This window comes from Salmo salar, chromosome ssa12 (assembly GCF_905237065.1).
Source record: "Salmo salar chromosome ssa12, Ssal_v3.1, whole genome shotgun sequence".
Lineage (NCBI taxonomy): Eukaryota > Metazoa > Chordata > Actinopteri > Salmoniformes > Salmonidae > Salmo > Salmo salar.
The window spans coordinates 65419579-65442693 of NC_059453.1; the positions used below are offsets into that span (position 1 = coordinate 65419579).

The 23115-nt window shown below is 42.9% G+C and overlaps 1 protein-coding gene, 1 long non-coding RNA gene and 1 other non-coding gene across 3 annotated transcripts in view; 2 read left to right on the forward strand and 1 right to left on the reverse strand.

The window, feature by feature from the left end:
- Positions 1–964: 964 nt before the first annotated feature.
- On the reverse strand, positions 965–17204 carry LOC106565603 (transmembrane and coiled-coil domains protein 2). The gene is made up of 4 exons (XM_014132907.2): positions 17160–17204; positions 2416–2826; positions 1517–2206; positions 965–1361 (listed from the first exon to the last, which is right to left on the reverse strand). Exons 1-4 carry the CDS (start codon positions 17202–17204, stop codon positions 1062–1064), a joined length of 1446 nt encoding a protein of 481 aa, XP_013988382.2. The 3' UTR covers positions 965–1061.
- trnaf-gaa (transfer RNA phenylalanine (anticodon GAA)) lies at positions 11955–12027 on the forward strand. Its single transcript has one exon. It is a non-coding gene; the product is annotated as a tRNA-Phe (tRNA).
- Positions 17205–17279: 75 nt separating the features above from the next.
- Positions 17280–23115, forward strand: part of LOC123725544 (uncharacterized) — a 48933-nt gene continuing 43097 nt past the window's right edge. The window contains exon 1 of the long non-coding RNA XR_006758058.1: positions 17280–17801. This is a non-coding gene — a long non-coding RNA (uncharacterized lncRNA). The remainder of the gene's footprint in view (positions 17802–23115) is intronic.

A 23115-nucleotide genomic window follows, 5' to 3' on the forward strand; every position in this document is an offset into this window, starting at 1 on the left:
ATTAAGAATGACTGCCAGGGTTGGGAAGACTAAGATATGAGACTACCTTAAACATCTAAACTGGAACAACCATTTCAGTAACGGGTACAATAGTTCAAGTAACAGATTGGAATAGTTTACAAAATTGTATGCTATTTATTTTTTCTTATAATTTTATTTTTTGTTTATCCCTTTTTCATGGTATCCAATTGGTAGTTAGTCTTGTCTCATCTCTACGGACTCGGGAGAGGCAAAACACAACACAACCCAGCCGCACTGCTTCTTGACACAATGCCCGCTTAACCTGGAAGCCAGCCGCACCAATGTGTCAGAGGAAACGCCATACATCTGGCACCGTGTTAGCATGCATTGCACTCAGCCCGCCACGAGTCACTAGAGCAGAAGAACATTCCTGCCGGCCAAACCCGGGCCAATTGTGCACTGCCCCATGGGTCTCCCGGTCACGGCGGGCTGCAACAGAACCTGGACTTGAACCAGGCTCTCTAGTGGCACAGCTAGCACTGCGATGCAGTACCTTAGACCACTGCGCCACTAAGGAGGCCACAATGCTATTTATATTTGAGTAGTGTAAGATTAATTAATCAAAGTACATGGAAAAACCTAGATTTTAAAACAAACAATTAAAACAATATACCTGCAATATAGCATGCTGGGGTGTGGTTTATGTTCAACTCTGGTAATTAACACTAACACTAGGTCTATTTTACACCACTTAGTGTTAATTTAACTCTTTACCGTGTTAATGTAACTCTTGAATCAACACTAGAAATGTTACAATGAAAAACTCTGGCCAATTTGCTGTGTACTATGAAAGGGACACATCTACAGGCTTTCATACATTTCAAGAACCTTTTAGAATTCTGAAGAACTGTAGATGCCACGTCAAGAACCTTTTAGAATTCTGAAGAACTGTAGATGCCACGTCAAGAACCTCACTCTTAACTCCAAGTTTATTTATCGGGTCAAGAGTTCTCCAAGGAACCTTAAGAACCTTCATTTTTTTCAGTGTAGGTGGTAGGTCAAGTCCAAAAAATGTGTGTGGGTGATGGCCTATGGAGGGGTCAGCCTGGCAGTAGCCAAAGCTCCCGGAAGTCCCAGTACTTCCAGAGGATAAACAGAAAAAGGGCCAACAAGACAGTGGCGACCACGCGCGCTCTGGTCTTTATGAGCGGGGTGATAAAGTTAACAGGGGTGGAGACGAACACTAGCGCTACAGCCATGACAGCCAGGATGATGTTGATGAGTTTTCCCAGCAGGGCGTGGGCATTGGCGTTCTCAACACCCTCCCATTGGAGCATCTGCTGCTGCTGCTGTTGCAGCTCTAACCTAGTGATGCGGTTCATGCATGACTCCACCGCCTCCTGTACAGACACACACATAACATAATATGTATATACAAATACAAACACAGGCAAACATAAAGTTCCAACAGCTTTACGGGTACTATAGGCTCCTTTCTGCACTCATACTTGTGTGTTTCAGTATATCTTATACATCCAGGTTTTTGCCTCTTTACCTGAGAGTCTCTGGTTCTCTCATAGGACTGGTAGGTCACTTTCTCTTCCATGCTGGCCAGCTCCTGTATCAGGTTGGACATCTGGTTCTGGTGCAGCTCTGTCAGGTCATTCAGCTGATCCTCCAGTAGCTCATACCTGTACTTCTCTTCCTGTAGGCACTGGGTCATGTAGGAGTAGTCACTCTGCAGCTGACTCTTCATGTCCTCGATGGCATCCTCCATGTGGGCCTGGCTGGCCTTGATCTCCTGCAGGCCTTCCAGCAGAGTGTCCCAGGACCTGTGGTGGTGGTTCCCGTCCAGCCTGGCCGGCCCCAACCCCAACATCCCCCCTCCTCCCCCAGTCCCGAAATAATTACTGCCTGTCACAGAGTCACTGGAGCACTCGTCGTCACTACTGTACTTTGAGCTGGAGGCCAAGGTGACGCTGCTACTCAGGGGTACATCATCTGAATGCTCCTCCACACCATCCTCCAGCGAGTGTGTGCTGCCGAATTTGTTGCGGATCAAGCTGACAAACTCCAGGGGCTTAGACACCACAGCTGTCTGGGTGAGTTCTGACATGCCCTCTTTGACACCCTCCACCACTCCTCCACCAAAGCTACTGATCCCTGCTCGTACGTTAGCCCCTACATCCTTCAGCCCCTGTTGCATATCCCCCAGCACATCCTTAGGCTGCCGGCCCAGACCTTGCTATAAGGAGAGGGAGGTAATGTGGATGGGGGAAAAGGTGTCAACGCAAAAGTAGACCAATGAGACATGGACGACTCATTTCATTTTCTTTCTTTCTCTCTCTCTTTACTCATACACACACACACACACACACACACACACACACACACACACACACACACACACACACACACACACACACACACACACACACACACACACACACACACCTGCTGTATCTCCTTCAGCTTCTTGTGGTAGTGATCTAGCTTCTTGTGCAGGTGGGCGATGGTCTGTGCAGACTTCTGGTTCTTCTTCTCAAACACCTGTTTGATACGAAAAGCCTGATGTCTGTTGGCATTGTGGGCCAGCTTCAAGTACTCTGCCACGTTGTCGTTTCGTGCCTCCTGTTCTATCCGAATCTGCTCAATGCTCTTCAGGATCTTCTGCTGTAGCTGCTCTAGAGCAGCCCGTGTCCGCTGGGCCTCGGCGACCACTGACACTTCAGCCCCCCCGGCCAGAGCTTCCACCCCGGCCACAGCCCCTGCTCCATCCACGCTGATGTTAGAGGCAGAGGCGTCAGTGGCGCCATGGCTGGCTGAGAGGGGCAGGTCAAACGTTGTCACCTCACTCTTATCCAGCTAAGGGGGGCGGGGTGACAGAGTACAGACAAAGAGACAGAGTGGAGTGAGCATGATTGATTACATTGCAGCATTATATGGTAAAATGTTCCTTTTAAAGCAGAAAACGCATCACAATGACAGATCTGGTGATTTCTTTTTTGTTGTTGTTTTTCCTTGCCCAACCCCAGCCTCATATGCAGACATTTCCTGACAGAGCTGCCTTCAAACAGGACTAGGTGCTCAATACATAAAATGTTCACATAAATACAATTTTCACATAGGCTGCTAAACTAGGAAATCATGATTTACAGTGCCTTGATTCTAATCAGAATTATGTTTTTCATTGTGAAGAAACAACAGTTACATGATATGGACAAACATCTGTATTATCAATTGATAATTATATATTCTTTGAACCACAATCTAAGATTTCCAACCGTTCATTGGTAATTTCAATTAATGTAGCATCCCGTTGATTTTGGGAGAATATGAGCACAACTGTCTTACCTTAACAAAAAAAATGAAGGACCAATAGCTGCATAGCTAAAATAGTTTTGTAGACCACTTATGACATCACCAGGTTACAGGCTGTTCCTTTAATGGAAAAGGAATGCAATAGAATGTATCTTTATGGTAATTACATTGATTATGACACAGATCTAAACAACATAGTTTTTTTTTTAGCAGGAAGATGAGATGGGCCTGCTCTTCATCTTGACTGTTGTCACACTCAAACATGGATGTGTTGAACATCTGCAGATGATTTATTCCATTTAACTATAGAAGATACCACCATGTTGGCATAGCCGCAGGAAGTAGGGGTGCTGGAGGTGCTGCAGCACCCTCTGATAAATTTAAATAATTTTGCCAAAATGATATACAGTGCATTCGGAAAGTATTCAGACCCCTTGACTATTTCCACATTTTGTTACGTTACAGCCTTATTCTAAAATGTAGAATACCGTAAATTCCAGACTATAAGCCGCAACTTTTTTCCCAGGGTTTGAACCTCGCGGCTTAAACAATGACGCGGCTAATATATGGATTTTACCCGCTTTCAATTTAAAAAAAAAAACTAATTCTGTGACGTGCTCAGTTTTTTGGCGGCATTAAGCTTTCATTAGACCAATGAAATTGCCGAACGGGTTAAGGTCAAACAACTTTTTTGTTTACTGTTTAGATTAAATCGAGTGCTCTCAAACTTCCCATCATTCTGATTAAAGTAGTCATTTTGTCACCCTCATCATGGCAAAGACACGGAGAAATGCATATGATGCAGCTTTCAAGTTGAAGGCGATTGATCTGGCTGTTGGAAAAGGAAATAGAGCTGCTGCACGGGAGCTTGGTCTTAATGAGTCGATGATAAGACGTTGGAAACAGCAGCGTGAGGAATTGACTCAGTGCAAAAAAAGACAACTAAAGCTTACTGCTGTTTTTTTTATTTTTGTTACAAGCCGTGTTTCGTTAAAGCCTGTGTAAAGTTCATTTGTTTCAATGTACCGGTAGGCACCTGCGGCTTATAGACATGTGCGGCTTATTTATGTTCAAAATAATATATATTTTTTTATTCAGTGGGTGCGGCTTATATTCAGGTGCGCTTAATAGTCCGGAAATTACGGTATATCTTTTTTCTCATCAATCTACACACAATACCCCATAATGACAAAGAGAAAACAGGTTTTTAAAAATACCTTGTTTACATAAGTATTCAGATCCTTTGCTATGAGACTCGAAATTGAGTTTGGGTGCATCCTGTATCCATTGATCATCCTTGAGATGTTTCTACAACTTGATTGGAGTCCACCTGTTATATAGATATATAGACAGGTGTGTGCCTAAGGTCCTACAGTTGATAATGCATGTCAGAGCAAAAACCAAGCCATGAGGTTGAAGGAATTGTCCGTAGAGTTCCGAAACAGGATTTTGTCGAGGGACAGATCTGGGGAAGGGTACCAAAAAATTTCTGCAGCATTGACGGTCACCAACAACACAGTGGCCTCCATCATTCTTAAACGGAAGAAGTTTGGAACCCCCAAGGCTCTTCCTAGAGCTGGCCTCCTGGCTAAACTGAGCAATTGGGGGAGAAGGGCCTTGGTAAGGGAGGTGACCAAGAACCCGATGATCACTCTGACAGCATACTGAAGTTCCTCTGTGGAGATGGTAGAACCTTCCAGAAGGACAACCAATCTCTGCAGCACTCCACCAATCAGGCCTTTATGGTAGAGTGGCCAGACGGAAGCCACTCCTCAGTAAAAGGCACATGACAGCTCGCTTGGAGTTTGCCAAAAGGCAACTAAAGGACTATTAGACCATGAGAAACAAGATTCTCTGGTCTGATGAAACCAAGATTGAACTATTTGGCCTGAATGCCAAGCGTCACGTCTGGAAGAAACCCCGGCACTATCCCTACGGTGAAGCCTGGTGGTGGACACATCATACTGTGGGGATGTTTTTCAGCGGCAGGGACTGGCAGACTAGTCAGGATCGAGGGAAAGATGAACAGAGCAAAGTACTGAGAGATCCTTGATGAAAACCTGCTCCAGAGCGTTCAGGACATCACACTGGGACGAAGGTTCCCCTTCCAACAGGACAACGACCCTAAGCACACAGCCAAGACAACGCAGGAGTGGCTTCGGGACAAGTCTCTGAATGTCCTTGAGTGACCCAGCCAGAGGCCGGACTTGAACCCGATCGAACATCTCTGGAGAGACCTGAAAATTGCTGTGCAATGACGCTCCCCATCCAACCTGACAGAGCTTGAGAGGATCTGCACAGAAGAATGGGAGAAACTCCCCAAATACAGGTGTGCCAAGCTTGTAGCGACATACCCAAGAAGACTCGAGGCTGTAATCGCTGGGTGCTTCAACAAAGTACTGAGTTAATGGTCTGAATACTTATGTAAAAGCTATTTCAGTTTATTTTAATTTTATGCATGCATTTGTAAAAATGACAAATCGGTTTTAGTTGTCATTATGGGGTATTGTGTGTAGATTGATGAGGGAAAAACATTTTAATTCATTCATTTAGAATAAATGTAACGAGCGTGCTGGGAGTTGGGAAGCAAGTTCAGGGAGGGAGTGTTTTAATAAATAAATGTAACATAATACAAAACAAGAAAACACAAACAACGCACAGACATGACAGAGGAACAGAGACAATAACGCCTGGGGAAGGAACCAAAGGAAGTGACATATATAGGGAAGGTAATCAGGGAAGTGATGGAGTCCAGGTGAGTCTGATGACAGGTGTGCGCCATAACAAGCAGCCTGGTGACCTAGAGGCCAGAGAAGGAGCACATGTGACAATAAGGCTGTAATTTAACAAAATGTGGAAAAAGTCAAGGGGTCTGAATACTTTCCAAATGCTTGTGTAACAAAATGCCATGTATAAGGACTGCCATCTATGGATTATACTTTTATGTTTTGTTGCGGATGTCAGTCAACAACCTCAATTTGACCGAACAGCACTGTTTTTCAAAGTAGCTTATGTTGTGATAGGCTATTGGCACAAGCACAATGGCCATCACCGGTGAGTAGCTTAGACTTCATCTTCATCATTAGGTAAGTCAGTGCCTAGTTTATCTAGTAGCCTACTGTAGCCTATAATTGATATATTTCCTCCTAATATTGTACAATCTGTGTGTCTCTTCATTGGCCTGGGCCCGGTTTCTCAAAATCATCTTAAGGCTAAGTTCGTCATACGAACCTTTGTAGGAGTATTGTTAACCCTCTAAAGTCGATGTCGGCGCCCCCGCGGAAATCTAATTAGCATCATAAAAAATCCCCATCAAAGTCTCTCAGTTTAAACTAGAGATACCTGTTGTTTTTTTTTACATTGGATGCTTCTCAATCCACCGCATCTGCCTATGTAACACTTCCGCATCTGTGGTGAAAGGTGACAGAGCTAGAGCTCTGTTTGTCAGACCATGAGACATTCCGAAAATCGGTCTCCTCACAAAATCATCTGTAGCGTCCAAACGGTTTGGCCTACAAACTCTTTCCTCTGTGGAAAGATGAGACTCTCACGATGGTGTCCTCCATTTTGCTCTACGACCCCCACACGCGTCTTGGGATTCGTCTGACGTTGGTACAGCCGATCTGCCAACTTCTGTCTGTAGCGTCCGAACAGTTTGGGCTACAGACTAATACGACCCCTCTGTGTGCAGGTGAGACTCACAAACACATACATGTTTTTCTCTAGGATGCCCACAGGCCTCACAAGACTCATCTGACGGTCCCGTGGTACCAGTTGAAGAAATAATCTATGGAAGTATACATGGAGACTATTTAGTGTAAAAAATAATGGGTTAAATACATGTTTTGTTATTTAATCAATTTTAGAATAAGGCTGTAACGTTACAAAATGTGGAAAAAGTCAAGCGGTCTTAATAATTTCCGAACGCAATATAGAACAAACTTCCTTTAGATTTTTTGGAGGGGACTATCTGTTGTTTCATGTAGTGCACACACAAGAACTCCACTAGACATAGAATCAAGACGTATCTCTGTCTCTCTGACAGCAGATCACTTCAGAACTAAGTTGACTACAAATACATACAAAGTTGCCAATGCCTTTGCAATTGTTACAAACCAGTTAACAATAAAATTATGCTTGAAATGAAACCTGAGATGACTGCATTAAAAGATAAATACAATAGGCTCGATAGGCCTATTTCAATCATATTGAAATCAATTTCATGTTCATTCAACTGAGTTTGATTTAGCTAATTGTAGGCTCCTATCTGTAATTTTTGCCTCAATATATTTAATGTTGTGTAACAACGTGCGCAATGATGTCAAATCTACGATTTAGTGCATTATTATAGGGTAAGCTAAACATTCGAATAAGCCGCCTCAATATTTGTAGCCATATAGGCAATAATATATTTCTGAGCTGAAATAAAAAAAACTCCAGAAATGTTCCATATGCACAAAAAGCTTATTTCTCTCAAATTTGTTTATAACCCTGTTAGTGGGCCTTTCACCTTTTCCAAGATAATCCATCCACCTAACACGTGTGGCATATCAAGAAGCTGATTAAACAGCATGATCACAGATGCACCAAGTTTTGAGGGCAGGTGCAATTAGCATGCTGACTGCAGGAATCTCCATCAGTGTCACACCCTGATTTGTTTCACCTGTCTTTGTGCTTGTCTATACCCCCCTCCAGGTGTCGCCCATCTTCCGCATTATCCCCAGTGTATTTATACCTATGTTCTCTGTTGACAATTCGTTTTGTCTTGTAAAGCCTACTGGCATTTTTTTCCTTACGCCTGTCCTTGTCTGGTTCCTGTTTTCGACCGTTCTGCCTGCCCTGACCCTGAGCCTGCCTGCCGTTCAAAACCTTGTCACACCACCCTGGATTACGGACATCTGCCTGCCCTGACCCTGCCGTTCTGTACCTTTCGGACTCTGCTCTGGATTACTGACCTCTGCCTGCCCTGGACCTGTTGTTTGCCTGCCCCCGTTTTTGTAATAAACTTTTGTTACTTCGAAACTGTCTGCATATGGGTCTTCGTCCTGAGCCTTGACAATCAGAGCTGTTGCCAGAGAATTGAATGTTAATTTCTCTACCATAAACTGCCTCCAATGTCATTTTAGAGAATTTGGTAGTACGTCCAATGGGCCTCAACCACAGATCACATTGAACCACGCCAGCCCAGGACCTCCACATCTGGGCAGACAGGCCCACCCACTGGGGAGCCAGGCCCAGGCAAACGAAAAATACTTTATTACAGACAGAAAAAATATTCCTCAGCACCCTCCCCCACCTCCTCCAGACAATCCCACAGGTGAAGCCCACACATGGCTTGGCTGCACCCCAGTCATGTAAAATCCATAGACTAGGGCCCAATTAATTTATTTCAATTGACTAATTTCCTTATATGAACTGTAACTCAGTAAAATCTTTGAAATTGTTGCATGTTGCGTTTTTAATTTTTGTTCAGTATAGTAGCTGATCCGTCATCAGTATTGTGGAATAATTATGTTCCGGTAAGATGTGAACGGAGAAATCTGATCCGAGGGCATCGCTGCCTTTCTTTCAATCCTATCACTATGGATACATGCTCCAACAATACACTTAGAAAACGTTCTTTCTGTTACCAATCTTTCTGCGTGGTGTTTTGGGAAGCGCATGTTACATCTTCAGCCGTTGAAAGAATGATGCATTGCTAAAACACTCGTAAGCCTATAAATTCCCTCAATATCGGGATATTGTTTACATTCAAGACCAGGTCGTTTCTGTTGATCTCAGCTTGTCAGTGGCGGAGTAGCCACTCGTTTCTGTCATTTAAAAAAATATTCTGCTAATGTCTTCTGTCATGTAAATTATGTAGAATTGCATGAAATGTGTTAATAAAATATAATTTTGGGGGGAACCCTGCGACAACAAAAGAATCCCCATGTGTGGAAATCCTAAAAACACCTGTGCTCAACTTTATGTCCCTCACCCCTGCAACCCCAACTCAAAACATCTTCCGAGGGCTCTATGAGTATTCGATCAATTTGTAGGATTTTACCCTGTTTTATTTGTTTCTCTCTTTACACTACAAACATGTAAAGACCTGCAAGACACATACAACATTGTGCTAAAAAAAGATAGCATAAGCCGCTAAAGTTTTAAACTTTCAAGATGAATTGCATTCATGAAACAGGAAAGCCACGTTCCTAGGCTTAGATGTTTCTGAAGCGTGAAAGATCTTACAACGCCTGGATAGGTATTTTAATCATCAGCTAACCACATCATATGTTATAGCATTTTGTCAGTCGATGACACAGTCAATGACGTAGTACGCAACCATTGGTTGTTGCGTAATCTGTCTTTAGCCAAAGACGTTTATATCTAAACTAAGATAGACCACAGCCTGTCGTTTCCAATGGGAACATATGAGTCATAGTGGGCAGAACAAACAAGGAGGGGGACAGAGCCAAGAACGATCTAGCCTGCTAGTGAGATGCTATTTGCTCATTCTAGCATGTATTTGCATATTTCCGTTAGGGAACGTCTACTCAGAGGTGCGCGTGTGCAAAATCAATTCACCCTTGCACTCCTTCTAATCAACGTAATTTTTGGGAACTTTGGCAAAGGGTAAAGTCTATAAAACGTAGTCCAATCTTTTCGTAACATATTCTAGTTTTGGGAACAGTATACTGTATTGAGATCAAATGTTGCATCGATGAGAACATTTGCAGAATGTCGGCCAAAATCCATCTTGTTCCATCCCATCCCATCTTGTTTCATCCCATCTTCCACTGCCGGCCACCGGGCTTCCTCTCACCAACATATTTGGTAGTGAGTGGAAACGCCAAGTGAATGCTTCACATTTATACATCCGGTGAAATATCTGTCCCATTGTACTATTTGTGCCTGACCTGTGGAACACTACGAAAGAGAGGAGCTATGCGCCCCTTCTAGGTCCCGCCCTAGCTCTAACTCAATTGGCCAATTCCACAGCTCTGGTCTGATTGGCCAATTGTTGGTAGCTTCTTGATTGGTTGGTGAGTGCAACGCTTGGAAGCGAACGACATTGATTGTCGCTACCAGACATTTCCGAGCCTCGACTCACCGTTGTCAGGGTGCGTAAATAAAATACACTAGACCCCTTTCCAGTACACGAAACACTGACAGATGCGCGCGACTCTTTGCTACAGTAAGAAAGCCATCGCCATCTGCACCCATTCAACATAGCCTATATTTTCGTTTGTATTACTTCTAAGCAAAATACATGTTTGAGGTTCTCATATCCTTACAATGATGTTTTTAATATTGCTTGAACAGTCGCTAATATTATATTTGGTTGTGATCTTTGCAAAATAACTATTTTGGATGCAGCAGTTGTTAGCTAGAATGTTAACGCTCATTGACATAGGCTGTGCAAAAGCTAGCCAAAGATACATTTTACTGGTTGGAAGTTCTTTTTAAGTATAATGCAGTTGATTTGCGATGATGACCCAAAAAATGACATTAAACAGAATTTTGAAATGAGCCTGAAAATCCAATTATAATCCAAAAGTAGTGTGAAATGCACTCATAAACGACATGTAAATAGAGGATTCTTTTTTTGCCGGCGTTATATAAGAGCTCCTTCGTATTCTGCCACCAATTTGCGCGCATCGCCCTCGTGCGGCAATGTTTGCAAACACAGAAAGGGGTCTCTGCTCAAGCCTTTAGCACAGGAGTGGGTAATCAGTTCTCTAGGGCCCGATTGGTGTCACACTTTTTCTTCACCCCTAGCAAACACACTTGATTAATGAAATTGCATTTTGATTTACAGTTCCTATAAGGAAATCAGCCAATTAAATAAATCCATTAGACCCTAATCTATGGATTTCACATGACTGGGCAGGGGGTGCAGCCTTAGAGGGCATAGGACCCACCCACTTGGCAGCCAGGCCCACCCACTGGGGAGATAGGCTCAGCCAATAGGAATGGGTTATTCCACACAAAAGGGATTTATTACAGACAAATACTCCTCAGCTCCCCCCTCAGACGATCCTGCAGGTGAAGAAGCTGGATGTGGAGGCGCTGGGTGGTACATGGTGGTCTGCGGTTGTGAGGCCGGGTTGGAAGTACTGCCAAATTCTCTAAAATGATGTTGGAGGCAGCTTATGATAAAGAAATGAACATTACATCTCTGGCAACAGCTCTGGTGGACATTCCTGCAGTCAAGTCAGCATGCCAATTGCACACTCCCTCAAAACTTCAGACATCTGTGGCATTTTGTTGTGTGACAAAACTGCACATTTTAAAGTGGCCTTTTATTGACCCCCAGCACAAGGTGCACCTGTGTAATGATCATCCTCTTTAATCAGTTTCTTGGTATGCCACACCTGTCAGGTGGATGGAAAAGGAGAAATGCTCATTAACAGGGATGTAAACAAATTTGTGCACATAATTCGAGAGAAATAAGCTTTTTGTGCGTATGGAAATGTTGTATTTTTTTTTTAATTTCAGCTCGTGAAACATGAGCCCAAAATTTTAAATGTTGCGGTTTATTTTTGTTTAGTGTATATTACGAAGTGTCCTTCCTTGCTCTGAAGTTGACGACCAGGTTATTGTTGGAGTTTGAGCAGCACCATGTGGCCACTCCCGGTATTGTACATTTGACCGTTTAATATACTTACTGATGGCTTACTATATAGAGCGCCGAAATAGCTCAGTTGGGAGAGCGTTAGACTGAAGATCTAAAGGTCCCTGGTTCGATCCCGGGTTTCGGCAGCAGAGCGGTGTCAACCCTTTTCCACCCCGTTTCTCTTGTGTAATAACCACAGTCACAGTAGGTCATATATGTTTTTGAGTACAGGTTTTTAATTTAGACCTACTTCAAGAATTTACCCTATTATCAGCTAATGGAGCAAATGTTGCTAGGAATTTTGAATAATCCTATTACATTGCATAATAACTATCCTATCATGTAATTAATCAAGTAGTAATTCCCTTGTAAATTCTGTAGTCAATAAAGCAGCCTCAAAATATGAAGTTACACAATTTCACCAGTTTTGACCTATTAATTTACTGTTGCACATTATATTTACAGTGCCTACACCAATTTGTAAGTCGCTCTGGATAAGAGCGTCTGCTAAATGACTTAAATGTAAATGTAAAAATGTACAGGGCCATAGAGTACCACAGTATGAGTCATAATACCCATAAAACCTAGTGGTCAAACAGGGAAATGGTTCCTATCAATCTTCCTATCATTCTTCCTATCATCGGGTTCAAGTCTGGCCTCTGGCTGGGCCACTTCAGAGACCTGATCCGAAGCCACTCCTGCTTTGTCTTGGCTGCTTTGTCTTGGCTGTGCTTAGGGTTGTTGTCCTGCTGGAAGGTTGAACCTTCGCCCCAGTGTGATGTCCTGAGCGCTCTGGAGTAGGTTTTCATCAAGGATCTCTCTGTACTTTGCTCCGTTCATCTTTGCCTCGATCCTGACTAATCTCCCAGTCTCTGCCACTGAAAAAAATCCCCAAAGCATGATGCTGCCACCACCAAGCTTCACCGTAGGGATTGTGCCACGGTGTCCTCCAGACGTGACGCTTGGCATTCAGGCTAAAGAGTTCAATCTTGCTTTCATCAGACCAGAGAACCTTGTTTCTCATGGTCTGAGAGTCCTTTAGATGCCTTTTGGCAAACTCCAACTTCCGTCTGGCCACTCTACCATAAAGGCCTGAATGGTAGAGTACTGCAGAGATGGTTGTCCTTCTGGAACGTTCTCCCATCTCCACAGAGGAACTCTGGAGCTCTGTCAGAGTGACCATCGGGTTCTTGGTCATCTTCCTGACCAAGGCCCTTCTCCACCGATTGCTCCATTTGGCTGGACGGCCAGCTCTAGGAAGAGTCTTGGTGATTCTAAACTTTTTCCATTTAAGAATGATTGAGACCACTGTGTTCTTGGGGACCTTCAATGCTGCATAAATGTTTTGGTACCCTTCCCCAGATCTGCCTCGACACAATCCTGTCTCGGACAATTCCTTCCACCTCACGACTTGGTTTTAGCTCTGACATGAACTGTCAGCTGTGGGACCTTATATACTGTAGACAGGTGTATGTGCCTTTCCAAATCACGTCCAATCAAGTTGTAGAAACGTCTCAAGGATGATCAATGGAAAAAGGATGCACCTGAGCTCAATTTCAAGACTCAAAGCAAAGGTTCTGAATACTTATGTAAATAACTTATCAGTTTTTGAATTTTAATACATTTGCAAACATTTATAAAAACTGTTTTCCCTTTGTCATTATGCGGTATTGTGTGTAGATTGATGAGGAAAACATTTACTTTAATCCATTTTAGAATAAGGCTGTAACGTAACAAAATGTGGAAAAAGGGAAGGGGTCTGAATACTTTCCGAATGCACTGTATGGACACGACCCAGTCGTTCGTTCTAAACATTCAATTGCCAAACTTCTTATCCCTTACTTGCTAGCTAGCCAACTACGGCTAACTTACCTTCACGTCAAAAAGTGCAGCCAGAATAACAGCAAAGTAGCCGCATTTTCATTTGTTTAAGCTGTTTTCTAGTGACATTTATTTGGGTACATCCATAACAATGAGCTAATGAGGTGCGATTTCACCTGGCATAGAAAATGTGCTCACTCATCAGGACACTGTTGTTCAGAGAGGAGCTAGCCAACAACACCACTAACACAATCACTTCAAACTGAAGCTGGAAAAACTTGGTTTCAAAACTGCACTTGGTTTCGTTTGACCTTTTCTTAATTAACATTTTTGTATATATCCATAAAAATGATACCAGCTGATTCACGATTTCCACTTGCTGAGAAACACTGCCTGCCTTTCTGTCTCATCCTGACACATTCATTACTCTGGGACAGCTGGAGATCAAATTTGAATATTGAAACAATGTTGCAAATGTCAGAGAGACAGACATCAAGATTTATACAAATCTCCACTGTTGAAAACTAAATGGTAGTCTAAAAGAAATGTGAAATAATGTCTAGATGCATTTTATAGTGGAGATCAAGTTTATAAATTGCTTGGCTGGGCTGATGAGATAGTGAATTAAATAGTCATTTTAACGTCATAGATTTAGCCAGTGGTAACTTGTTGAATAGACTTCGACTGGAATGCGGTTTTAACCAATCAGCATTCAGGATTAGACCCACCCCTTCAAATATATTTATTTTAACTCTTTGTCTCTCTTGACCTTCACCTCTGTCTGTTGTCCTCTGTGCAGTATACTGTAGTCTGTTGTCAAGTCTCCTGTGGGAGAATGTTGTTCTGAGTGTGGGTGGGTTGATGATTGTACCTAACCTAACGAAGACAGTTTTGGTTGATAATCTTCATTAAAGATCATTTGTGGGAGCAGAACGTTATGAGAGGTGTACCTTATTTGCTGTTCTTTTTTTGTCCAGCTCTTGTGCCACATTTACATGTAAGTAAATATGTGCCTTTCATGGTTTGATTGTACCCTCATTGAACCTGCTCATTGTGTTAGAGAGGGTTAATATGCTAGAGTCTATCAGTGTGTGAGTTTTGGGCATTCACTCAGTCTGGCTTAATGTGAGATTTAGCTGAATCACGTTGGATCATCACTCCATTGTGTCTGTGTCCACTCATCTACATCTCTCTCTCTCTCTCTCTCTCGCGCACACACACGCACACGCTCACTCAGCGCTTGCAAACTGACTAAACAACACAAAGTGCCTTGGGTCTATTATTTGTTTAACTTTGCTTGTTTTGTCCTCCCAACCTTTGCCTGTCATTTCCAACATCTTAAGTGTATTTGCATGACCCCTTTGTCCTACAGATGTAGGTGTTAAAACCAAGTCCTGAAAGCTGTCAGCCACATCTCTATACGTCTCTATACCGACAGAGATGGGAGACAAAGAGGGATATAACCCTATATATCAGACATACACAGAAAGAAAGATAGCTGTGTCTGTGCATGTCAGTGTGCCATCTACTTGTGCTCCTCTTCCAGGAAAAAACTGTAGCTTCCCTAGTGAATGAATCTGTGTGATGTTTTAACTCTATTTGTTGTTAATGAAATTCGCTGTGGTGTAGTGTGTGTCTTTTTAAACCCTGTGTAGGTTCATGTGTGGTGGTCTGTATGACTATACACTGTAATTGTATGTAGGTTTACCCTTTGGTTCATAGAGTCCGCACATGGTAGCGCAAACACACTGACCAAACTCTGTTACATAACAGCAACTGCAAACTACTCCATACTCTCTACTATCCCCCAACCGTACTGTAGATCACCAGACTACACCCCACCTCCTCCAGCAGCTATCCAACGTATCCAGAACTCTCCCATGTCCTTACCTCTGTCCCTGGGGACTCCCTCTTTATTCCTCTCCTCACATTTCACGTGCTGTTCTTTATCCCACACCCTTTGTCCCCTTGGAGACTTATTTTCTCTTTCTCACTTTCTTTACCTCCCTTTGTCTGTCTCTCTTTCTCTGGCTTGTTTCTCTCCTTATTGGTCTCTTTATCAGTGTGTGTTAGGGAGCCACTCATTAGTTAATTAATACATACCTTTCCAGGAAGAGACTATACCCAGTGCACCCTAGAATTGACATGAGACATGATGACTGTCTGTATGCGTGCGTGTAATACAGAGATGTTTATCCATCTGTATTATGTCTATGAATGTGCTTGTGGGAATGGTTAGATGTAGGCTTAGAAAATGTGGTGTGTGTGTGTGTGTGTTCTGTTAGTGTGGACTGTGAAGAGGTGTTTGGTGGGTTGCTCTACTTTAAAATCACCCTGACTGGCTCATGTGTAAAGTTCCAATCTTGGTCATAATCCAAGCAAAGCCTGACTCTATATCGGTCTCCTCTAATAACTGGGGTCTTATTATGTAACAGTCTCAACCCCTGTCCAAAGCCACGGTTTGCGAAAGTATTAAGTTGGCATCTTTCCCCAACCCGTAACACACATAATTTTTCCTTGTCCAGACTTTTGCATTCCGAATTTCAAACCGCCTTCTGCTATTCTTCTCAGTATGTGTACAGTACATGTGGTTCTAGGCAACTGCATGGCCAAGTTTTACCCTAACACATTGGTGTTAGCAACCTCCTGGTTTACAAGCGACATATCGGCCTGCAAGTCACATTATACTGACTTGCAAAGTGATGTGTAATTCCCGTTGGAACCCAGCCAGAGTTAAGATATCCAACAGCTGGAATTTGTATTCGTTCGCAACCTGTATTCAGAATGCCTGTCAGGGTTAGGAACATTGACCTAAACCCCTCAAACTCAAATCTGGCCTCAAAGCCAGTTCCACTGTGTTTTTTCATTGTTCCCCTCTAATCAGGGACTGGTTTTAGACCTGGGACACCAAGTGGGTGCAATTAATGATCAGGTAGAACAGAAACCCAGCAGGCTCCGGACTAGTAGGGTACGAGTCAAAAACCCCATTTAAACTGGAACAACCATTTGTAACTAACTGATTGGATTTGTTTATAAAAATGTATATTATTTATCTTTGTGTCGCATTATATTAATCAATCAATGTAAATGCAAAAACACAGATATTAAAAACAATCCCCAAAAAAATCTAGCTGCAATAGAGCATGCTGGGAAATATGATGATGGATAGAGTAAAACTGAAACCATCACAACCTGACACTCAACACTGGTTAACATCAACACTGGGGTTCTTGATTCAGAGGGGTTGGGTTAAATGCGGAAGACACATTTCAGTTGAATGCATTCAGTTGTACAACAGACTAGGTATCCCCCTTTCCCTTTTATACCACTGAGTGTTAATTTCACTACTAGAGAGTTAACACTAGACATGTTACATAAAAAAATCTACTCGAGGTTACACTGGTCAATTTGCTGTGTGGACACCCTACTCCTTACCATCTTACTTTTGACCTCTGACCTGAGAGCACCTGTTGGCAGTGGCAGTGTTGATCTCCACGGTCATGGTCAGTGTGTGTTTAAACTGTCACTACTCTGTTAGCTGCCGTTGTTCCTGTTTCTTAAGCCGTTGTTCCTGTTTCTTAAGACTTACTGTATCACTCCTGGTTATTGGGTGAGTTCCCATCAGAGTCAACCTCCTAGTTGGTGTAACACAAATATTGACCAGTGCCATATTTGTCAGGGAATGAGGCAGTCTGTGGCAAGCAATGTCGGGAGAAGAGGAATATTGGGACAGGGACACAGAAAGGTGGATTTCTGAGGAGGAATGGAGGGAAAAAAGAGGAAGCAGAGGTTGGATTTGAATTTGAGGAAGATGACGATACAAATGGAGACAGGGTGTCGAAGAGATTGGTGTCAAGTGCAAAAAGAGTGAGCTGTGCGCCAGAGTTCTGCAGTTGAAATGGAAGGGAATGAGGGCGAGTTAAGTGAGGTGGAAGGTGTGGTGTAAAGCTCGGAGACTGGCATCGATGGACATGATAAAGAAGAATCTGGTCCAGTAGGAGTGACATTTTTGGAGAAAGTATATCCTTGCCTTTTGGCGGATCCATTTCTAGTTTCAGGGTGGGTAGGAAAGGAGTTGGGTGCAGTCGAATCAGTGAAGGTAAGCTGTAGTGGATTTATGATATTTGTTTGTGTTTCTTCGGACCAGAGGGAGCGGGTGCTCCATGTCACGCAACTTGCGTCAATATCTGTTTCTTGCTTTGCGCTTAGGAGTAGGGTACCATTGATGAAAGGAGTGATTTCTGGGGTAGTGTACAGATGGAGCAATTGAGCTTGAGGATTCCTGATGTTTGTGGTGCCCGCCGTTTGGTGCGACGCAGACCCGGTGGTGAAACAGAGGAATCCCTGTCAGTCGTTTTGAGTTTTTGAGTCTGAGTTTTTAACTATAGCAGTATATAGTATATCAGATATATCAGTTATCCTGTTAGAGCTTTTGTGCCGAATCCACTGCGGTGTTTCAGGTGCAACGTTTATGGTCATGTCGCAACCGTGTGTAGGAAGGGAGATTCCAAGATGTGGGAAGTGTGCAAGAGGGCATGGGACCAAGGATTGTGTAGTTTTGGAGGAGAAAGTTGTGTGTGTCAACTGTAGGCGTGCCTATGTTGCTACGGATCGGAAGTCCGGTGCGAGAGAGGCAGATGGAGGTGGCCAGAGTCAGAGTAGTGCAGAACGGTCGTATGCTGAGGCAGTGAAGAAAGTAGAAGAGGATGGGTCAAGGTTGAAGGATCCTGAGAGGATCCCTGTAAGTAGTGGATCTGTGTCAGCACAGAGGGATAGGCCAACGAGTGATACATGCTTCAGTAAGATTGGCTTCTTTAGCATTCATAGCAAAAAAATCACAAAAAATAGATGTTGTGGTGGCAGCTACAGAGAAGAGTTACAAGGTGTGTTGAGTGGTGGTGTCCCGTCCTCCCAGGGCTGGTGGCATGGTGCAGGAGCAGATAGTGTCAAAGTAGTGGAATAGGATGGTGTTTTTTATTTATTTAAATGTTTATATGTGTAGGGTTAGTTAGTGGTGCATTTGTTTTATTTTTTATTTTCCCCTTTCCTTTTTTTGGTTTTGTATCACAAAATGTAATGTGATTGAACACATACTGCCGCACAGTAGGTGGCGGTATGCACCAACAAAATGTGTGAACGCCATGATACCAAAGAAGAACATTCTCTTGAGCTGACAGCCTTGTAGCGTTTTTTTGACTATATTAGCTATGCCCGAATAAAAGACAGTATAGAGGGGGCCATGAAGAATAGACTAGTAAACCCTTATATCCACAGAAAGCTGGAGAGATGTAGAGTACAGTGGACTGCTTCATATTTGTGTGTGTGAGATGTACTGAATTGGCATTGCAAAGGCTCAATACATTCAAATAAAAAATGATATCAATTATTAGTGTGAATGAATAAGGCTTTTCACCATTTGAATCCTTTACAAATATTGTTTCTAACACAGGGTTCATCACATGACATGAAGGAGTATGTGTCTTATACTGTTTAAATGCATTATGAAGTTATGAGTAATAATAAAAAGGAAAAAAACATACTGAGGTACTAGTTTCATGAATTTGACTGTAGCATTGGCCGCTCTGTCGGACAAACTATACACCATACCACTTGGGAGGCCCAGGCGCTTCTTTTGCTACAACTTGTGTCCATATCATATTTGACATTTTAAGAGGTTTGGGGGGGCTGATGTCTAGTCCTACAGAGACTAAATACATGCCTTTGGTTTGCCCCGAGCGAGACATGTTTAATGGTATGGTACCTCGCAGTTCACTCTACCTCACACAGAAGTCTGTCTACAGCTGTTGAAATCAAATGAGGCTCCCTGAGCCAATGAACATTTTGCAGGCACGCTTATGGAAGTAGGTGGTCTAGTACGGCACATAATATACACGCTTATGGAAGTAGGTGGTCTAGTACGGCACATAATATACACGCTTATGGAACTAGGTGGTTTAGTACGGCACATAATATACATGCTTATGGAACTAGGTGGTCTAGTACGGCACATAATATACACGCCTATGGAACTAGGTGGTCTAGTACGGCACATAATATACACGCCTACGGAACTAGGTGGTCTAGTACGGCACATAATATACACGCTTATGGAACTAGGTGGTCTAGTACGGCACATAATATACACGCTTATGGAACTAGGTGGTTTAGTACGGCACATAATATACACGCTTATGGAAGTAGGTGGTCTAGTACGGCACATAATATACACGCTTATGGAAGTAGGTGGTCTAGTACGGCACATAATATACACGCTTATGGAAGTAGGTGGTCTAGTACGGCACATAATATACACGCTTATGGAACTAGGTGGTCTAGTACGGCACATAATATACACGCTTATGGAACTAGGTGGTCTAGTACGGCACATAATATACACGCTTATGGAACTAGGTGGTCTAGTATAATACACACCATTCGAAGGACATCAGCGAGTTGAATCCAGCCATATGTCAGACTTATAGTTTTTGTTTTTGTTTAAACGTTTCTTTTTGTTTAAACAGCCTAGTGCACTATGTAACATTTGTTTGGCCAATAACACATCCTATTGAAGTGGTGTTTACAGTAGCTAGACTGTACTGTACAATTCCAGTATTCAACTCCTACCACCATCATCAGAAACACTAGTAATGCCGCCGGCCTGCTGACTCAGTGCAGACTCAGCTCCTGACCTTCAACTGTGGTGGAGCTACTGTACACATCATGCTGTGGGCAGGGAGAAGGGCTTAGAGAGATCAGAGGGGATACACTAATGCTATGACAGTTTGAGTGTGAAAGCCCTGAGATAGCAGGGATAGATAAGGCCTTATCAGCACAGCTGCAAATTCAGTGTCACTTGCTTAAACTCTGAACCAGTGCTTACATGTCCACTTTTCCACAGTCACTCAACACTAACAGTGGAAATGGCTGTCTGTTCCATGATTCTTATAATAACCCTTGTAAGCAAGGATAATAGCTCACACACAGCTAGCGTGACCAGCCCTTAGTGTATAGCCATTGTATTGCAGTGTGGAGGATTGATCAGAGATACTGTATTCTGTTGAATTATGTAAGCACTCTTGGAACCTCCCTGTATTTGCATTCCTACAGAGCCATTTGTTAAATGTCAAGTAGTGTAGAGATGTTCAGAGTGGATTTAAATGTCACACAATAGTCTGAGTAGGTGGCGAGGACAGGATGGCGAGGACAGGATGAACCATTCGTTTCCTTTAGCAGACGCCCTTAATAGGCCCACCTCCTCATAAACCCTATATCTGAATACACTTCCTTTATCATGCTTCTGGTAGAATGAACTTGTGTAGACCCTATTGTACTAACAAGGCTAAATAAATCACGTACTCTAAAGTCACCCTTGTACTTGAGCAGGAGAGGAAACAGGATGGCTGGCGCCTCAGAGCTGAGCTAAGAGGCAACTTCTGGTTCGCAGTTGGAGAGGTTTCTTTAGGTCAAATGGTTTAAGCTGTATCAGCTAATCACGTTCCTAGACAGGAGAGAGGGGAAGAGAGAGACAGATACACAGCCATGCACACATAACCTCTGTGATGTATCTCCTATCCAATACTCTAGACATTCCACATCTTTATTCGCAAAATAGAGCCTACTCTCAGACAACAGCCCACACTCACACACACAGGGCCAGCCCTAGCTTTTTATGGGCCCCCCACCTCGCGGGCTAAACATTTTAGTGGCCCCCCTTTTGATGGCGGAGAGAATGTTGCAGCTTTTAAGTAAGTCTACAGATTTTGCCATGGGGAAGAGAGCAGTTTTAGAGCTGAATTCCTGAAATTCGACCTATTTTGCCAAGGAGTGTGTAGTAGGGATTTCCAAGGTGAATAAAAGAGAAGAGCAGTCACAGATGAAGTCAATTAAAACCAATATGGTTGAATACAAGTTGCCACAGGAAGACGACGTCCAGCATTAGAGCACAGAAAATGTCTAACTCGCCTAAGCAGGCCCTTATATTCTAATCTAACATCACCAACCCACTGGGCAAAAACTGGTGTGATGACGTTGAATCAAGGTGGAAAACTGATTGGATTTGAAAAAAGTCATTAAGGGAAGGGAATTTTGTATTTTTTTCACCCAACTTTTAACCTAAATCCAATGACATGGTGACATTTTTGTTGAATTCACGTTACTTGACAAATCAAGCAAATGTAAATCAAAACTAAACGTTGAACTGACGTCTGTGCCGAGTGGGGATGTTTTGTGAACACCTGCCGAGAGGCTTGTAGGAAGTCACAACATCAGCTGCTACAGAATCACAGTGTCACAGAAAACAATAACAACCAGTGTCCTTGGTCCTTGTACCTCCAGTCTGGCGTCAATCCTTATCAACAGATATGAGAGCAATCCATAACATTCTGTATCAAGTCTAGTGACCGTCAACATGTACATAAATGAGTGCCACATAGAACACTGGAAATCATGTGTATTACAGAAAAGGAAAACATATAAATCTGCTAAGCATTGTCTTAATTACTATTAACTGAATGTTAACTTTATTAATCTTACATTTCCCAATTAGAGGGTGGAGAGATATTTTTGCAGGTTTAAAGATTATTTTCCTGCAAATCTACACTTTTACCATGAGTTATGCCATGGTAATATGATATCTGAGTGAGAGTGACTAACAAAATCAATGTGGGACCCATAGTGGTCAGGGCCCCTGGGCACATGCCCTGCATGCCTGGTTGGTATTCCACCATGATTACTACAAGTTTAGATAGCTGGCTAGAATAATTTACCAATCTAATCATTTTTAGCTGATATACTGTATTTATTTGAGTGACTGTCAGTGACAGACATAATGAGAGAAAAACTACTGATGCACAACCAAATTTCGACCAAATTGCACTTTGTGTATGTTATTATTCTAACTATCAACAGTAAATTGAGACCCCAACTCACAGCGTCTGCTTATGTGGCTAGGGCAGGTCCTGTGAGTGCAGCAAGAGCACTCTGCAGCCTGTAAACAGATATTTAACCCACTCCCTGAAGACAAACACACAAAAGCAAGTCTTGCTCCCTGGTGACACAAGGACTGCTGCACAAAACCAGGTCTAGACACCCACACCACGACAGGTTGACTATGCTTCCAGGAACTATAAAGGTGACATTTTCTGGTGCCATGACTAAACACATAATACAAAAACATTGACAACAACAACAACATCTAAAGGAGGTCTATGTTAAGATGCTGCAGAGCTAGACAGTAACAACTAACTTAGCCTACATCAAGCAATTATTTAGTTAGGTGTCTTAGCCCTCACCCAAACACAGGTACAGTGTATGTGCACTGCTTGTGAACTCTGCAGAGTTGAGCTGTCACTTTAGCCAATCACACGCCAGATGTACAACATGTTCTTTTACGGAGAGACAAAAAAACGGGATTC

What these genes read in the sequence shown, in the direction of transcription:
- LOC106565603 (XM_014132907.2), bottom strand. Translation starts at nt 17,204, where the DNA reads ATGACCGTGGAGATCAACACTGCCACTGCCAACAGGTGCTCTCAG. An exon ending in AGCTGAAGGAGATACAGCAG is followed by an intron (nt 2,207 to 2,415) that starts GTGTGTGTGTGT and finishes CTCTCCTTATAG; the next exon opens with CAAGGTCTGGGCCGGCAGCC. An exon ending in AGAGAACCAGAGACTCTCAG is followed by an intron (nt 1,362 to 1,516) that starts GTAAAGAGGCAA and finishes GTGTCTGTACAG; the next exon opens with GAGGCGGTGGAGTCATGCAT.